The 19,816-nt window shown below is 31.3% G+C and overlaps 2 protein-coding genes and 1 long non-coding RNA gene across 3 annotated transcripts; all 3 read right to left on the minus strand.

The window, feature by feature from the left end:
* Positions 1 to 1,383: 1,383 nt before the first annotated feature.
* LOC141446878 (uncharacterized) lies at positions 1,384 to 4,410 on the minus strand. Its single transcript, XM_074113812.1, has 6 exons — positions 4,256 to 4,410; positions 3,210 to 3,345; positions 3,042 to 3,117; positions 2,854 to 2,958; positions 2,536 to 2,641; positions 1,384 to 2,463 (listed from the first exon to the last, which is right to left on the minus strand). Exons 1-6 carry the CDS (start codon positions 4,408 to 4,410, stop codon positions 2,262 to 2,264), a joined length of 780 nt encoding a protein of 259 aa, XP_073969913.1. The 3' UTR covers positions 1,384 to 2,261.
* Positions 3,764 to 6,526, minus strand: LOC141446879 (glutamate receptor ionotropic, delta-2-like). The gene is made up of 4 exons (XM_074113813.1): positions 6,394 to 6,526; positions 6,166 to 6,318; positions 4,895 to 5,068; positions 3,764 to 4,823 (listed from the first exon to the last, which is right to left on the minus strand). The coding sequence occupies exons 1-4, from the start codon at positions 6,500 to 6,502 to the stop codon at positions 4,558 to 4,560; spliced, it is 702 nt and encodes a 233-aa protein (XP_073969914.1). The 5' UTR covers positions 6,503 to 6,526; the 3' UTR covers positions 3,764 to 4,557.
* A 9,075-nt stretch (positions 6,527 to 15,601) lies between these two features.
* On the minus strand, positions 15,602 to 19,242 carry LOC141446882 (uncharacterized). Its single transcript, XR_012453974.1, has 3 exons — positions 17,213 to 19,242; positions 16,675 to 16,852; positions 15,602 to 16,261 (listed from the first exon to the last, which is right to left on the minus strand). It is a non-coding gene; the product is annotated as an uncharacterized lncRNA (long non-coding RNA).
* Between the last annotated feature and the right edge of the window lie 574 nt (positions 19,243 to 19,816).

Genomic DNA, 19,816 nt, shown 5'->3' on the forward strand with positions numbered 1-19,816 from the left:
TGAAACAGTAATTTTTTCGTTCACTTTACTGTAGGCTAAGTAAGCATATTGTAATGTGACAAATTAACGAAATAGAATTATTCTATGTATATTCGTTTTGAGGTCCCCTAAGTCCAAAAAAATGTTTTTTGAAAATGTTCAGTGTGGTGAAACTAGAGAGCTCAAAAACGAAAAATCGAAGTAAGTCCAAAACAATATATTTTGTTAATCTTAGCATAATAATTTTTTTCGCTTTTGAGGTTTTCACTCACCTTTTTTCTACGACAATTTGTCTTAATTATTCTTTATACTACAGGCCGTAGTTAATTATTTTGATCGTATTTCACAGTGCAGTATAGTGAAAGGGAAATAAAATTGATAAAACAAAGCCGTGCGATAATAGTTAAGCTGTGAATGGCTGTGTCGACTTTATTCGACCTCCGCTCATTCGTTCATGTCAGAAGAAGTGCACGTAAGGGTTCTTGGTTTGAAAGGAGCTGTTACAGGTGTGTTATTGATGACTGAAATTTTTGTGAAGCGACGTTTGCAGAATGATGTGAATGAATGATAGGGATTACCATGATTAAGACAAATTATTTTTGTTTTTCTTCCTTATTAAAACTGTCCGGGAGCAGAGGACGACATACAACCCCAGACCAAAACTGATTCAACACCATGCTTGACGGTTGTACTAATATTCTTCGTCTCGAGTTCCTTATACACTCTTCTCCAAACCTGTCAGACCTAAAAAGATTAAATTTACTTTCGTCACAAAAAACCACTTCATCCCAGAATTTTTAATCCTTTGCTAAGTATAAATTTGCGGAGTCAATTATTTTCTTTTTATTCTCATTGCTAATGAATGTTCGTTTGTTTTGCGGTATACTCTAGCACTGTATCCTACATTTCGCAGAACCCTCCTCACAGTTTCTGCACTATCATGTTTAATTCAGTTCTCTGAATCTGTTTAATCTCTAACCGTATTTTAGGGGCACCAATATGGGGGTTTAGCTCAATTTTCTGTTCTATAATTTTGTACAACGGGAACTTAAAATTTTAGACCGGCCGTGTATTATTTTTGTGTTTTTAAATTTTTGGATTATGGATTGCAGTGTAGAAAACAGCGCATTGACAGTTTTACTGTTCTTTCGGTTACTTTCATTTTTTTTCCCAGTGTTGAATTACGAATTTTCTTACTTCGAAGGAGACGTTTTTACCACACAGATTCATTTTTATTTGGGTATTTAAGTAAAGCTACTGAGCAAATATTTTTGCCAGTATTTACTTGTTTTAACGTTTGCCTTTCATTAGGTTAAGATTTAAAATTGACTTGTTTGTGTGAAGTTATCATACATTTTAAAATAAAATATTTATAGATCAATGTATAATAACTTTTGTGAGGTAAAAATGGTTAATTTTTGTTCTTGTTTCATTCACTAGCGGCTTAAAGTTTCAGTAAATGAAACTTTTCGAAATGGATTCTTCGTTGAGAATACTAAAATTACATTTTTCTCAATTTATTAATTTCCAAATTAATTACATTAATTATGCTTATTAGGGTGTATGAAACTTTTGTGAGGCACTGATAGATGTAATAATACCAGAATATTGGTAATTGTGGTGTTAATTACTGTTTTCCATACATGTATTGTATATCCCAATTTTATCGATTATTGTCATGCTTTGCTCCCCAAATTGTTTTTTCATTAATTATGTCAATAGTTATTGGATGTAACCTGAAACTCCTTTTCCCTCGTCATATTGACTTCTTGATTTCTTTTCTTTTACATTTTCGTGTTGATTATAGCTGTTACTACTATCTTCATTTTGTTCACAATTAGAATGATCCTCAGTACTTACATTTGTGAAGTTATTTATGTTGATTCAGTTTCTATTACTTTAGTTTGAAGAATCGGAGATTTATCTGGAGAAATACTTCTCTCATCACCCTCATTTTGTTAACTTGGTGTGTAATAAACAAAATTTTATTAACCGTTTACTGCAAATAATGACAGAAACAAATAAAATAAAAGATACACATTTTGAATGAAATAGATAAGAAGAAAAAGGTAATGTAAAACAACTTTTACAATTTCTAGAATACAAGTGAGTGCAGAGTTCGCAATGTTAACCTATCACTGAAACTCTTCATAAAAAGTTTCAGTACCAGACACGTGATTACAATATTGGGAACAGCACCTAGCTAAATATATAATATAAATCATGTGTATAAATAAATGGAATTTCGGCCTAATTTTATTGCAGATAATATTGAAGTGATTCTAGTACGTATACGGATGTATTCTAATTGTGATTGGTGTGTTGTATTTCTTAAATAGAAATATTTCCACTGCAATAGTACAAATTGCCAATAACAATCCTATTCCGTAAATAATAAACGCTCCTTGTACGTGAGAAAGCTTAAGGATAATTGGTCCTGTTTCACTGTGAGCATTTCTTGCCTCCATTAGAGCCATTTGCTTCCTACAATCCAAACTCATAAACTATTTTCCCAGGTAAACAGACAGAAAATAAAAAAATATATTATTTAAATACCTGGTGTTTAAGAACTTCCTGGACACCGCACCTTCCCAATAGTACATTATTCCAGAACTAAGAAGTTTATTCATTAATTTGTTTAACCGGTAGGTAAATGGGGAACCTAAAGGTTACTAGTAGTTAGTACAATATTGCATTCATTGGCCCTGTTTTCCCCTACTACTAATATCCATACTAACTAATTATAATATATGTTATACAGTGCTATAATAATTAATGGTTTCTATCATTTAGTCAAAAATTTGATGGCACAAATTAGTTCGTCCAGATATTAAAGAGGATGTAACCTCATTTAAAATAGTCAATCTAACAAACCTTTACGCAGAGCGAAAATGAGCAGAGATCCAAAAAGATTTTCTTTCATGACATGAGAATTACTAATTACTTCATCAGTAAAATGACTCTGTTCAGCAAAGTGTCCTTTATCAAACAAAATATTGTGTTAGTAATAGTACAAAAAACGATATTGATTCAGCACAGTACGAATCACAATAATAATATACCAGCTGGCAGTCGCTCTAAAGCTAAACCATATTTTTGTTTTGGTGCTTCAGCTAGCAGACGTTTTTCTGGCAATTTCTGTGTAATTGAGATTAAAGATGGTACATAATGTGAGTATATCTTATCAAAAGATAGGAAAAAAACTTTTACTATCACAAAAATTTACAAACTTTAAAATGTTTTGCCACAGTTTGAACTTTTTCATCTTCAACCGGTAGCAAAGAATATACAAAGGCCTCGTGAATGGCTAACCAATATAGTCCACTTGTGGACAGTTCATCGAATGTATCTATTGGTTTAGTGAATCTGAAATAGATACAAACTGTTAGTAAGTGAACAAGTAGGTCAATAGTACTTTCTCTAACTTCTTAAACTAAGATGGTGCAATTTTTTTGTATCGGGTTTCGTTAGCTCCAGCTCTATTAATATTTAGCTAATGTGGAACCTGAACGGGTGATAGTAATTAGCGGGTAACTTACGGGCCACTAGTGGCTGACTGGTGCATTGCTCTCACTGGGCTTTGTTCTGGTCAAAAATATTGAACTTAGGTGACTGTTTTTTTTTAAAAAAAAACTCATTATAGTGTAGATCTACATTTATTCGAAACATTTTTGGTGGTAAATGAGATTCAGGAAACTTAGGGTGGCTTTGGCTCCCATGAAAGTGTCAATGCACTTTAATGTACAGTTCTAACACATACATTCAAATTTAAGAAGGGTTAAACTCGGTGTGTAAATTTTGAGTTTAAAGAAAATTTATTGTCCGGATGTACAACATTTTCGCGCGGATATTTTTTTTTGATGATGACACTTGCATTTCTTTTAACATTATGCAGTACTATAACTTTTAAGAGAATGCACAATAATAAGCCTTTTTGACTATAGAATTTAGCATGATTAATTCGTGTGATTGATCACACCAAATTATTTGTATTTTGGCGTATCATTATCTTCTGTCATTAGATCCAAGAATTCACTGCCTACATATGGACCGATGTTCTCAGTGGCAGAATATACATGTGCTGGTGGGGCTTCTAAGAGGAGAAAATCGGGACTACCAGACTCAGGACCAATTCAGCTAATTAAATTGTGGGTGTAATGGATGTTGGTGATGAAACCCTAGCTGCGTTGAAGTGTAGAAGGTAATATATTCTGAAAGCAATCTGTATCTGATTGATAATTGTGATAACATGAAATAGATCTATGTTGATGCTTACTGTGGTACAGTCAAATGAGAAGAAAGTCCTGCTGAGTAGCAGGAGGTTAGCAGTACACACGATATTGCCACAGAAGTAACTATCTGATTTATAGAGACGTGATTGTCTTCTAAATTTTTTGATGGAGGTTGCTGTACATACATTCCCAAGACCATTAAAGTAATATCTTTGATACCTTCTAATTCACGCCCATTCGCATTATGATTTCTTCCTAATCAAAGAAAAAAGTAATTTATTTTCGTTAAATTCGCTTTAATTTAATCAATTTGTTCTTTTTCTTTTTTTAGTGCAAATCCTCAGTATTACGCACTGCTGCTTATCCAGGAAGCAGAATAAATAAAAATGGATGAAATTGCGAGCGATAAGAAAATAGCACTCCACATGAATAGATCGAACGGTAGGAATGGAACCCTCCATCCGCTTAAAGGGACCGGCTTTGGAACAAGCAGAGTTACCGCAGCATAAAGCCATGTAGCACTGTAGTCCAAGTAGCTAGCTGGATCTATCCAAAGGTAAATTGCGCCAAATCCCACGTCAGCTTCATCCTTGTATACCATTCCTAATATACCTAAATAAATGTGACTCTGTCAGATTTTTTTTATTTTCGTAATTCACGTGTAATATTGAAAATATTCTTACCATCTCCAGAACCGTTTCCTTGTATAGTTCCCCATAATGCGTCATCATATACAATTTGTATTGTGCAATTGTACAAACGGCAAAATAACAAGACTACTCGCATTTCTATTCCTTCGATTAAATCCTTTTCTACTATGGTGTAAGGAGAATATGTAAATGTAGCCACTCTCATCGCTATGTTCGTACATAAAATTAGTGAATATATTCGTTTGATTAAAGGAATATAACTACATAAAATTAGTGTTTTTTTTTAAATTTTTTTATTTTTTTTAAATGCTGTCGGGAAGTTCCAACCGAATAGCGAACATATCTCTCTCATACCTGAAGATCCAAATTCAAGTTTTTCATGTAATTTGTTAACCAAATTTTTGACAAAAATTACATTTTTCTGTTTCTGCAAGTAATTGTTTTTACTGACAATACTTTTTGAAGAATTTAAATGCATCGTTAGAAACTGGACGATAAGAATCTACCTCATCGATTAAGATGAGATGATAGTTCAACAGGTCCTTAGAAAAAGATAGAAAAACAAATTATTTTTCTTTTTCTTTTTTTTTTAGCTATACACAGTTAACCAAGCGTTTCTCAACTTTTTTAAGCCGTTCAAAAAGTAGGATTTCGGAAGGTCCTCAGAATAGACATCTGTATGGGCGATGGTCTCCTAGTTTAACGTAAATCGTTGTCCACCGAACCATTTTTTCGAGTAAATAAAAAGTCAACTATTTCGCGCACCTTGATTCGTCGATCACTACCAACAGTATCGTGGATTTTATTATATATTATATTGGCTCATAGTGTTTTCAATGTTATTTTATGGCTAAGGGACTTGACTTCGAGAGCGCAAGAAATAATCAGTAAATTACTACACTTTACCATTCATTCAATACATGTTCTGCCAATGTGGCGTTTTAATTGTTTTAAAATAGATCATCAGCTACATTTTTTAAATCAAGAGACAAAACATTTTCTTCTTCCAACGCTCAGACCTATCTTACAGAAATTTATTGTTTATTTAAAAAAAAGGTCACCATTTTTACCAAATTTCTTCTTCGTTTTTACAAGCCTATCTACGCGAATTCTGGTTCTGAATTTTGGTTTAAAAAATTTAATCCGCATATTTGTTATCGTCTGAAGAATTGAATAAATTTCACGAAATGTCTATCTATAGTAAATATTATTTCAATGTACCTCATTCCATAGAACAAAACACTTAATAAAATAAATAGAACTCATTCATCAAGAATTTAATTGTCAAATAAACTGTCAAATACCTCTTCCCTCAAGGTTCAAAATTTTATCATAAAATATATTATTGTTGAAACGAAAACCCTTTATTGGATGCCAGCTGTCTACAAATATTTTTGTTCGCCTTGGTGAACTAGCGAGTTTGCTAAAGTCATTCGTCCATAATGTTATTGGCCAGTCTGAAATTTTGGAATATGTAAAATATAAATACGAGTAATTGATTCAAAGTTCCAAATAATTTAATCTTATTGTACCTTCATGTTGATTTAGTCCAAACTTAGACGTATTAGTGTCGTTGAAGTCTATTTCAGCTACAACGATATTTACTGTAATATCTGATTCTTGAGCAGAAAGTATTTCCATAGCATGATTTCGTTTGTTTTTACAATCGGGTAAAAAGAAAAATTTGGGATTAAGCCTGTGGAAGGTCGTTTAAAGTGATGTATGCCATATTTTAAGAAAACACAAAGGGTCTTCTACTTGTACAATGTAACTGTAAAAATGGGTCAAATATTTATTAGTCTATATAATACATTACAGCCAGTGATTATTTCCGTTAATTTATATTATTTTGTATTCTAAATGATTTTGTTTTTGTTTTTACAATTACCCGTCGCAGTTTTGTTTAAAGCCCTCAGCAATAATATCCACCAATCCTTGATCACACTTCTCTTGAGGAGTTATCTGCATAAAACTGGTTCCTAGATCTGTATTAAAATCTTGAAACATTTCCTTAGTTGTAATTAGAGCGATACATTTATGAGACAAGTAGTAGGTAGTAATTACTTGTTTCGTAAGTATCTCCATATTTTTGCAATTATCCTCTTCTTTATTAGGTAAAATAAAATAGGCTGCAACTTTTATGGAAATCAATGCATTAGTCAGCATAATAAATACATAAATAACTTGACCCATGTTGATTCATTTACTAAACGTTTTCATGCACTATAAAGTGAAAGAAATTTATCTACTTAATATATAAGATCGCTGGGTTATTATAATATGCAAATTACCAATAAGGGTAATTTTAATAGTCTAATGAAAAGAATAAACAAATTTAGGTGAAGAAAGAATAATTCGTTTGATGTAATTTTTTCTCTTTCTCTTAATCAAATATTTAAGTTTTCTTTATGCTGTAACTTCTTTTTCATACTTAGAGAAATCAATAGCAACTATTCCCAAATAGTTTAGTATTGTAGGAAATTTCAATTCTTTTTATTGAATAAAATTATCAAGTAGTATTTTACTTAGAAATGTAGTATGAATGAATTTAATTTCGAACATTAGATTTTCATGGAAAATGTATTTTTGGTCCAAAATAAGTATTTAATAAAAGGGAAAGTCCGATTTATTGACATTACATTTGAAGGGCGTGCTGTTTCTATGTACGAGTGTGCTCACTTTTATTGCACGCCCTTAATTAATATTTAATAAAAGAGATACAAGCTATAGATTGCAAGAAATTATACTGTATTAATTCCAAATAATAATAATAATAATAATAATAATAACGTTTACTTGTAATGTTGTATTTTAATATGTGAGAGTGAGTTGTAAAGTGACAATCCGAATGAAAATAACCTATTAATCTTTGTTTTTGGATACGTCTAATCTTGCTTTACTTGAAATTAAGTCACAAGAATAAATTGTTAGCCTTTAAAGACTTGATTTGGTGCGTCGTTTCTTTTAACACATAAATAATCTATAGTGGGTGTTAAATAGAATCTTATAAATCAAAAGTGTTTAGAAAAGAGCCTAAACTAGATATTCCGTTTTGATTCTACTGTTACATCCGATGTAAACATTTTGACTGGCAACAGACAACAAAAAGCCGAATAAACTGATAGTTTTTCCAGATTTTCTACAAAATAACTCCATGTTGCTTGCCTTTAAACTTTCTAGATTTCCCTGTCTAAATGCTTCCAAATTTGGTTTGAAGATTGTTCCCTGTAAAAATAATTTTAAGATGTTCTTAAGGAATTGAATCTTGAGCACCTTTCTAATGTGCCTTTTCAGCAGAATGTACGGTTTCACCAGTTGTTTACTATTAAGGGGCATTGCTAAAATTCTAAATTTGTATTATTAATTCAAGGACAGATATTGGTCTAGTGGTTATGAAGTGTGGCTTTGTAAGTGGGAGATCCCCAGTTCGAATCCCGAGAATAACTACTTTTTATTTGTCAGGGAATATAATAATAGTTAAGTATGTATGTTCACGATATCTAATTGGTAGTTAGACGTTATAACCCGCCAGCAAAATAGGACACTTTATATTTTAATTTTGTATTATTAAAATAAAAATGCGTAGAATAGAACCAAATAGAAAAACAAACAAATTGTATTATTAATTTTGGACAATATATTTTGTATTGATTTATAGCTAAATCCCTCAGTAACGCACTCCTTTGCAGTTAGAAAAAATAACACGAACAAAATACATTAATGGAACGTTTAATTCCAGGGAAACTCTAAACAGTTTAAAATGCAGACAAAATTTCAATCAAAAGCCTGTCTCAGCAAGATCGATAACTGGACTTCCACTAAATCGCAATGGTATGTTGAATTCATACTTTAATTTCATACAAGACATTTTTATTATTTATGTTGATAGCTACAGTAAATAACTGATATATCAGAATAACAAAATTATTTAATTATATACAGGGTGACAATGTCTGTAATTATAATTTGTAATAGCAAAAATTGTTTATAAATTGAACTAATAATATTCAATGATTTTTTTTTTTTAATAAGACATTACTGACTCAGAATTACATAAATGTTTCTCCTAACTCATCGTATTTTTACTATGAAAGCAATTATTTTACCTTTCTATAAATTAGATAAATAAATTTTGCTTTACTATTATTATTATTACTTTTTCCCAATACTTTAAATGAATTGCTCACTAATTTGGTTAGATCGTTAAGTAAGTATTCTGTCGAGTTTAAAGTCAACGTAAGTCTTCATAAAATTTAATTGTTACTCTGCAAGTTAGTACTGTTGCTTGGGCGCTACTTTATGTCCAACAGATTAAAAAAATTCAACTTATTATTTTATCTTCCAAAAGATTCTAACTATGTAAACACCTCGTTCGCCAAATTTAAAAAATAGCAAATTCAAAGACATTATTAATTAAAAAAAAGCAAACAAAAGAATTGTAGAATCAATTGTCAAACCGCTTTGACAAAAGGCAATAATGCTTATTTTGTTTCGAATGTTGTCCGAGTATAAAAATTTGCAGATTAGTTCCAATAGTTCGGAAATATTTAATTCAAATTCTAGGGCTACATGGAAGTATGGAACATATAAGTGTTGAAAATGTTGAATGATAGAACGTAAGTAGTTTCTGTACTTCCAATTTTGTGCTATCGAAAATACATTTATTCTTATTTTATATTATTTATTGATTTTTACTATTAACTTGCTGGTTATCCCACTTCCAAGGAGAGACAACAACTTACAATTCGGAATAAACATAGAGCCTACTGACCCTATTACTCACTATGTGCAAATAGCCAAATATAAGGGTTATATGTCCAGCCTTTCCAACATTTTTGCCACTATTGCTTTCATTGGAAATAAGACATACATACTAAGCAACCTTTTCAAATAACTAGTCCTGAAAACCTCAACCAAGGATGACAATATCAATATCAAAATGACGCTGTTACATACAAGAAAGAAGAGGAAACGGATGGACGTCATAGAAAGAATAGTAATTTGCAAAACGTAAGAGTCAATCTCAAAAACATTATATTCATCAATATTTTAGCAACAATTGTTTCACTGTTCAAATGAAATTAGTTTAATTCCGCGTTTTCTTAAATTAAATTCGCGCCCCCCATGTAAAATAAAATTCCAACTTTACGTTCTAAAATATGTACTAAATATATAACCCTTAACAAGTACTAGGTTTCATTAATTATTGTTTCATCATTTTGACAAATTGTGGTTCAATTCATTAACATTTGGAGTATTAAATAATACATATAAACACCAGGTAACCTCCCTCATTCAGTCAACCAGTGGTGGGCGAGATAGTAACGTGGCGAAGTGGTTGTGTGTTATCTGTTCTGATTAGTCCATTTCTAAGGATGGTTTAAAGCCCGAAACTTGTCAGGGATAGAATTAAAATGTGTGCTGCGGCGAGTAAAATCAAAGTTCTCAATTATTATTCGTTTTTAGTTAATAAAAATAGTAGAAAATTCTGAGGCAAAAACGAAATAATTATTAATGAAACTCATAGAAATGAATTCTCATGTAAATAGTAAACTTCGTTTTTATAGGTGCTTCTTTCTTTCTTACAGAAAGTAAAGTTAATATTCAGATTTAATATTGGTAAGCATTTTTTCCTATGTCTGTATAGCTTTAAGGAATGGATGGCTTCGCGAGCTCAGTTGTCGACATTCTTAAGTGGAGATTAGGGTTCCAGTTACGACATTTCCAAACTGAAATGATGATAAAGAAATAATTTCTTCTTTTTTTTAATCTCTAGTGTGATACCTGTGGAGGAGTGAAGATTGAGCGAACATAATGGAGGAAAAGTTAGTAAAGCCTAGTTTCTATTTCCTTGTTTATACTGTTATACTGTTTCTAATATATTATATATTTATATTACTTAATATAAGTAATAATAACATCTCTTATTTGAAAAGTCAAACTCAAAGACTTGGGGTTCTCAACACAGTCCTGTGATATGTGGGACAAACGGATGCCATTATGCATGAAGTTTCCCATGCTATTTCGGAAACGTGCAATCTATAGATATAAGCCAATCACTATCCACATACCTATAAACATATTCAGCATTTTCTAGTTTATTGAGCTTTTCCACTCGTGTAAGAGAGCAGTTTATTGCCAAATTTGTACCTCTACCCTCTCCTGTTTCTCAGGTGGAATATTTACGATTGAATTCATGTATGAATTAACAAGTTTTTCTATATAATTATTCTTTGTTCTTGATCAGTCCTCTGCCAGTATTGCAACCAATAACATTAAGCTTCCTATTCATTCTTGTAATGGCAATTTTACATAATAGTGATTGTTGATACTATTTTTAAGTTATTCGTAATCTGAGTTTTCTGGGTTTACACCCACATTAAATTTACTTAATAGTTTTTAGATATAATCTTTTCGATCTATCCAGATTTCATTTGGAATTTGTTCAAATCTAAGACCAATTAAATTTTTTACTTTATCTAAATGAATGTTGTTTCCTGTTACTTTGAAGTAACAAACATGTAAAAACGAAAACTTGAGACTGTTATCAGTATCTTCAGTTATCTTTTTTAGGTGTACCGGTAATTTGATTGAAAACAAGTTTAATGAGAAATTGAATATTCAGTTTTATCGACCAATCATTGAAAATATTGACAATTTAAACTTAGTTGAGAATACAAAATTTATACAAATTTATATAGATTTTGAAACTGCTACGATTATAGACAATGCTACTTATTTATTGTACTCCACTTGTTGATCATGGTAGGAAAGTTAGACATTAGTAAATTAGAGCCGTTGGTTTGGAAATATTTTATTAAATCTCCAAACTACATATTTGTATAAAACATTGTGATTATGTTTTGAAAACATGAAATGAATTCAAATTAACGTAAGTAGTTTGTGAACCTCAAATGATTATTACACGAAAAAGTACAATTTGTTTAAGTACAATTTTTTCAATTTGTTCTCAAAACTGTATTCACTTGAGTTAATCATTTAATATTTATTTATTGCCTAAGGGAAAAGTAATCCCTTTAAGTATTGGTTTGCCATTCTCTACACTATTCGAACTAATGGAAGAATCAAAACTCAGATAATTTCTAAACTCCTCTTTATTACTTAATTACTACAGATATAAACATTACTTTTTAAATTACACATCCTTCTAAGTAATAATTTTACATTGAATATTAAGCCATTTATTTTTTCTTTCTTCAAGGAGCACCTCATCAAATACTAGTTATCTTCCGGAATTGGTTGAAACCTCTGGTATCGTCATATTTTCCTGCAGTGCTATATATTGGGCTGTACAGAGATCGGATTTCTGAACAAAACATTAATATGTAAGTTCTTTGCAATATATGTGCATATATTATTCTTAAAGAATGCGTGATATATAATTTATTTTCATGAATAAGGAGTGAATAGTTTCAAAATAGTGTAATAATAAAAAAAAGTAGTTTGAGAACTTGCCAACTTTAGTATGAAATTAAATTGATTATTAAACGAAGAGGGAGAGTACAATTTTTTAAATTGTCCTCCATTGTTTTATTTTCTTGAATTGATCATTAATATTTATTTATTGCTTAAGAAAAACGGAATCCCTTTAAGTCCAGAAATTTATCAGTCCCCACAAATTCGAACTGAAGTAAGAGGAAAAAAAACTCTTATCTGACAATGTAAGCATTATTAACCAACTGTACACCCTTATAAATAAGTGCAAACCACAAATTGAGTTATTTTTTATTTTACAGGAAACACTACGTCAGCACCTAAGATATCTTCCTGAAATGGATGGGTTCTCAACCTCCATCAAAGACATAGATACTTTCCTGGAATCTGCTTAGAGAACATCGGATTTCTGAACGTAACTGAAGTATGTGAGTTTTTTGTTATACATAATGAACACACTAAGTAATCACTAGACTTATACAGGACTATCTTACTCTAACATTTAACCATTTTGACGACTCACAAGACATATAGGACCTTCTTACACTCACATTTAACCATATTGGCAACTCACTAGTCTTATGCAGCACACTTAAATGTAAACATGTTAACGGCTCACAAGACTTATATGGTACCTTCTTACACTCACATTTAACCATGATGACTCACTAGACTTATATAGAACTATCTTACAGCCACATTTATCCATGTTGGGGAATCACAGGACTTATATAGGACTACCTTACTCTCACATTTAATCATGTTGGCGACTCACACGACTTATAACTATGACCACTTTAAACTCACATTTAATCATGTTAGTGACTGTCAAGACTTGTATTAGACCATCTTACATTCACATATAACCATGTTGATGACTCACAAGAATTATATAGGCCCTCCTTTTCTTACACCCACATTTACTCGTGTTAGTGACTCACTAGACTTATATAGGGCCTTCTTTTACTTACAATAAACTATGTTGGCGACTCATAAGACTTACATAGGACCTTCTTAAACTAACATTTAACCATGCTGGCGCCTCACAAGACATATATAGGACCACCTTACATTCACATTTAACCATGTTGGTGACTCTCAAGACTTATACAGGACCTCCTTAAACTCACATTTAACCATGTTGGTGACTGCATGGTGGTTCTATATAAGTCTTGTGAGCCACCTATATGGTTAAAAGTTTATGTAAGGTGGTTCTTTATAAGTCTTAAATATCACTAATTCAATTAGAAGTGTCTGTAAAGTAATCCAATATAAGTCTTAAAAGTCTCCAACTTGGTTAAAAGTGTGTGTTAAGTAATCCAATATAAATCTTGAGAGACACCAACTTGGTTAAAAGTGTGTGTTAAATAATCTTACATAAGTCTTGTGAGTCACCAATATGGTTTAAAGTGGGCTTAAGGTAGTCCTATAATATAATATATTCTTGTCCTATAATAATATAAGTCTTGTGAGTCACCAACATGGTTAAATGTAAGTTAACCATGTTAACGACTCACCATACGAATTGGACTATCTTAAACTCACTGGACTTATACTGGACTATTTCACACTTACATTTAACCAAGTTGACGACCCACTGGACTTATACAGAACTATCTTACACTTACATTTAACCATGCTGACGACACACTGGACCTACACAGGACTATCTTACACTTACATTTAACCAAGTTGACGACCTACTAGACTTATACAGGACAATTTTACATTAACATTTAACCAAGTTCACGACTCACTGGGCCTGTATAAAACAGTTTACTCTTACATTTAACCATGTTGCCGGCTCACTAAACATACATAAAAGTGCCTCATACTTACATTTAACCATGTTAGATACTCACTAGACTTATATAGGTTCAGCTTAAACTTGTAACGCAAACAACCCTGTTTGCGTTGTACTAGGCTTATAAAGGACTATTTTACACTCGTTATTAGCTTATTTTTTTACCGCTTTACGTGTCACCTATTTATTCATTTGATTACTTTTGTCAATCTATATATACAAAAAAAAATGAAAAGTATTCTACATTCAAAGCAGTCACCGGTTCCTTTAAAATTTTAAAAATACATAGAAAATACAAAAGTGGAACCTTTGCTAAGTTTACATATTTTTTTTTTCGAGGTTTTCGCTTTGAATGATAAAATATGTTTCTATTTTTTCATAATATATATTGACATTTTAACAAATAGGATAGTAGTTACATAAGATACATATTATTGTAATGTGGCCCATTATAAGTCTTGTGAGTCACCAACATGGTTAAATGTGAGTTTAAAGAGGTCCTGTATAAAACTTGTGAGTCACAAACATGGTTAAAAGTATGAGTAAGGAGCTCCTATATAAGTCTTGTGAGTCACAAACTTGGTTAAAAGTATGAGTAAGGTTGTCCTATATAAGTGTTGTGAGTCGCCAATGTGGTTAAAAGTGGGTGTAAGGTGGTCCTTTATAAGCCTTGTGAGTCGGCAACATGGTAAAATTTGGGTGAAAGGAAGACGTATAAAAGTCTAGAGAGTCACCAACGTGGTTAAATATGAGTTTAAGGTTGTAAATATTTTATAAAAATTTATTGTAAAAAATGTATAAATAATTAATAAATAATAAACCATTTAATTATAAAAATATTGTATTTATTTTCCCTTTTAATCTCTCAATAATATGAAAAATTAAAAAAAAAAAAAAAAAATTGCGTAGAAATTAAAAGAAAATATAAAAAAAGGTAAAAAATGGCTGCCAGGGTCGTGAGAGTGTGTAAGAAGATAGCAAGGTTACAACAATGGCTGCCATAGTCGTGAGAGTGTGTAAGAAGCACTAAGCAAGGTTATAAAAATGGCCGCCGAAGTCTAGAGAGTGTGTAAGAAGATTGCTAGGTTACAACAATGGCCGTCGAAGGCTACGAGAGGTAAAACAGACAGCGCGAGCGATCTATTGACAGCTGGTGGAACTAAAAGTAGGGGGGGAGCCCGTTGTCATGGTGATATGACGCCATCTAGAGGGTATATAAGAAAGTTCGCAGCGCGGGCCGGGCCGGGTGGGGCGAATAGTTGCCTTCCGACCGTCGAGGTGAACGCATCTCCCTAACCATTACACAAGACATTTTATCAAGATTGTTTATGTGGAGAGAGGTGTTTTGACTAGATTAGATATTTTTGGAGCGACGAGCGACATAACACCCTCCTCACGAGTACGACTCTGTAGTCGTACTGAGGAGACATCTTGTTTGACAGTAGTATATAAACAGTTAGTGCTGCTACCTGGTGGCAAACATGTGAACTAAACTTTGTTTACATGTAAGCAAGTCCAGTAGGTGCTGCTACCTGGTGGCAAATATGTGAACTAATTTTCCTTTTTTTTTTTGTTTAACGTCTTTCTGATGCTATTTTTTCAACTTTTTTTACTTTTTCTGCTTTTCAACGCTCTCTGACGCCATTTTTTCGTACTACTATTACTTTATTTTATTTTTTTTGTTTAATATAAACGGAATTTTCAGTTTGATACGTACCTGTACATTACTTTATTTGCCTCTTATCATTTTTAGTCTTTTTTAAATTTGTTTTTTCGTAAATATAATAAAAATAACAAGACTATGGGAAAAGAGAAAATACATAATGACTTTTTAAATAATTTCTAGATAATTCTTTATTTTGCTACCAATTATACATTTGTTTTCTTTCGTATTACAAAAACATTTTAAATAATTCAATTTTATCTTTTAGGTAATGATTCCTTAAATTATCTACATTATAAAATTAAAATTTACATTACATTTTCAAACTTCAAATATATTTTGTTTACAAATAATCGACTAAATAATAAAGAATTGGAAGAGTTGCAATTGGATAGATGTTTTCCAACGTCTTTTTCATTTTGGCTTAATTCGATGAACCTCTTTTGCAGGAAGCACTCCAGTTTCGCCTGTTTCAACTCTGAAAAATAACATTATACAATGAGATAGACTGTTCGGCTACTGAGTGATTCTCAAACTGAATGATCCTACAAATCAAACTCAACCTCCTTGGAAATCAATGTTAATTTGTATAGGTTTAAGTAAAACTAGATCAATCTTTAAGAAAGAAAACGCAAGAAAGTAAAACTGTGTTAATAATTTCATGAACTTAATTCATTTCAAAATAGCAGTTTACTGCACTGATTTAAGTGAAATAAACATTTTACAAATAAAAACTCGACATTTTTTTCTTGTACCTTTCAATTTTCCAATCAAATTAAACTTTCTTTAACACAGAATCTTTACTATACTCATTCCGCTTCTACAGGAATATATGAACAAAAAGGTTTAATCAAAAAAGCTCAAGTTTTAATAAATAATGGATAAGATTACCTGGAAGACAACACCTCAAGAGTGGTAGACAGATTTCCTTATTTGGATATTGCAGGAATAGAGATGGATGGGAATCACCTCTTATTTACGGAAGTGCTGCAGCATTCAAAGAAATTCCCTCAAAAGTAATCATTTTAGATTATGTCTCAGCTTTACTGGGCTGCGAATCGGCCAAGGGCTGAAAGTATTAAAACCTTAGTAAATGATAGAAATTCATTCACACTTATTGTAGTACGGTAGCATTTTACAAACAAAATCTTAGTTAATTCTGTTTATAACAAATTAAACCATTCTGCAACTAACTCGGAAAATCTAATTTAAACCATGTATTGTACAAAATAACAACTTTTTATTCAGATTCAAAGGAAAATATTTAATTTAATAAAGGTTTAATTGATGTTAAAATGCTTTAGATGTAATCAATAATGGATAAGATTATATGAAGATCAGCTCCATGAGATAACATGGTAAGTATGGAGATTTCATCATTGATTTATTTAACGGAATGTAGAAATAGATGCGAATTTTCTCAACTTACATGCTGGATGTGATGAAAGGCCATCTATGTAATGTAACAAGCAAGTGGACAAAGGGCAGTTCTTGGGCGAAAGTTCCAGCTAAAGAACAAAAGTATTACATTAAAACCTTTTCTAATGCAATTTTGATATCGAAATGATGAATGAAGTTCAAGCTTTGCTACTAAATTAGACCAATGATGTGTATAGCGGACAGTATTTTAATATTACTTCAATTATCAATGAAATAAAAATACCATTTCTATAAAGTTTGTACGTATATTAAAGGAGACAAGTGGGTTCTTGTAAGGAAAGTTACGAAATAACGAAACTTCAATGTGAATAAAGGTGTCAGCGTGAAGGAGAAGATACAAAAGAATAAAAAGCAAACCGTTCATCATTGATTTTTATAAATATAAATCAGAGATCTTACCTTGCAATTACTTATTTGTACAAGAAAAACAAAAAGAGAAGTCAGAAATAAATAGATTATCTTGAGATGAAAAACCAACAGAAAGAGCTAAAGAATTGAAGGCCTTCATTTCAACACAAAAATTGTTACAACTACATAAATCTTTCTTAAAAATTAGAATGGAGAAAATAATAATCCACCTAAACTATTGACTAATAGTCTTTTAACACTACAGATACCAAAACGGGTAGCTCAACATAGTTGATCTGGTAGAAATACAGCTTTCAAAAAACAATTCCTTTCCATATAAATTATGATAAATTATAGTCAGCTATTATTAGATATACTTCAATAGATTCCGCTGGAAATGACACACTACTAAGATCGACCCCAATTATTCCAGAAAGCCCTATGTTAATTGCGATGATTCCAATCGAACGAAAATCTACCATAAAGCTTTACTATACAAGTTCTACAAATAGCAATGAAATGGACTAATGAAAAATAATAAAATTAAATTGCAACTCTTTAAATGATTTAATATTTTGGAATAGCTATGGAAATAATTACATGTAATCTAATAATTACTAATAATAATTATTAATGGTATGTAGTAGTAAGTTGTGGAACTGTGTGGTGAGACCAGTGCTGGCATATGGGTGCGAAACCAGCAGTTTGACTAAAAAAGACATGGAGAGGCTAAGAAAGACAGTAAGAAAGCTGGAGAGAAGCATGATGATCCTGGAATGGTGCACCCAGGATTTAAAGAAAAGAAGGGGTAGCCCAAGAATAAAATGGAACTAAGAGATGAGGAAATGCTGCGGTGAACTAACATGGAAGAGAATCGCCCTAAACAGATCAGAATGGAAAATAATGAGTGCAGTGTATGTTGAAGCCTGGCTACCCACAAGAGGAATAGATCAAGTAAAATAGCGATACTTTCGAAAAATATAAAGAACTTAAATATTTTGTCTTAGTGATAGTGTTGTGATATCTGCAAATGATCGCCTCTGTTTTAACAAGTCTTTAATAATTATCAGTAGGTCTAAACATTGAACATATTATTGAATATCACAATCATTGAATATGAATCTAGGAGTAAAAATTTCATCTGAGCCTTTACTTCGAGTTGTCATTGTACTTATTGAGTTCATTTTTTGGAAAATTTGTGTATGTGATCAACATCCGAAATAATCAAACAGTAAAAAACTATTACAGTTTTTACCAAAATTTGAATGATCTTTTAAAAACTAATACTTTTCACGAGCTATTCCTATCTTTGGGCGTTCAGTATGTGTTTCTTGAAAACTAGAATAAACATTTAAAATAATAGTGTAACTCTTTCGTCATAAAATAATGCCCAATTTTTCACCATTAAACAATTGGATTTACCTAAGCAGTCAGTCACTTGTTGAAATGTTTGAAGACTAGTTACGAGACTTAATGTTGGAAAAAGCATTTAACTAACCAAATATGTGGGCAAATTGTTCAAAATATTGGCAAGAAGTAATAACAATCCTTTGATAAAGCGAAATTTAATTATATTTGGAGGAAAGGTATAAGTATCAAGAACTCAATTTCAGGACAATAAAAATTTAAGTAAATGTGTATGAAATTAAAGACATGAATACCAGTTTAGTAACAAATAAAATAGAAACTAATACTTACTGTGATTTTATCGCTTACGTACTCCCTATTGTTCACCACACTGAATATTTTCTAATAACACTTTTCCCAACTTAGGATACTTAAGTTGTCACTATCACAAGTCTTTCCATTCCCTTAGGCAAATGTAAATGAAGAAAAATATTTGTGTTTCACTATAATCAAAACTAATTAATTACTTAAATCACGAAAATAAACTTTTTTTAAAACATAATTAGATCTTCAAACAAGTTAAACAAACATTAAAAAAGCACTTGAAAACAAGTTAAAAGAAAAATGTTGTTGGGAAAACATCTATGTTAACAGCTTGACTAGTGAGCCCTCTATCAAATGTGTGAAGATCACTAATCAACGTTCTAAGAACAGATGTTTTCTATAACAACAAAATGGCGAACGATCACGGATCAACGTTCTAAGAACAGATGTTTTCTATAACAACAAAATGGCGAACGATCACGGATCAACGTTCTAAGAACACTTGATCTTTTAATCGCAACAGAAAAATTTGGGAGCTTTGGCTTGTGGTGGTGTTGAAACAGGTGTTCGCTCC

The sequence above is a fragment of the Rhodnius prolixus genome, unplaced genomic scaffold (genome assembly GCF_049639745.1).
Source record: "Rhodnius prolixus isolate KJV_2025 unplaced genomic scaffold, Rpr scaffold_7, whole genome shotgun sequence".
Lineage (NCBI taxonomy): Eukaryota > Metazoa > Arthropoda > Insecta > Hemiptera > Reduviidae > Rhodnius > Rhodnius prolixus.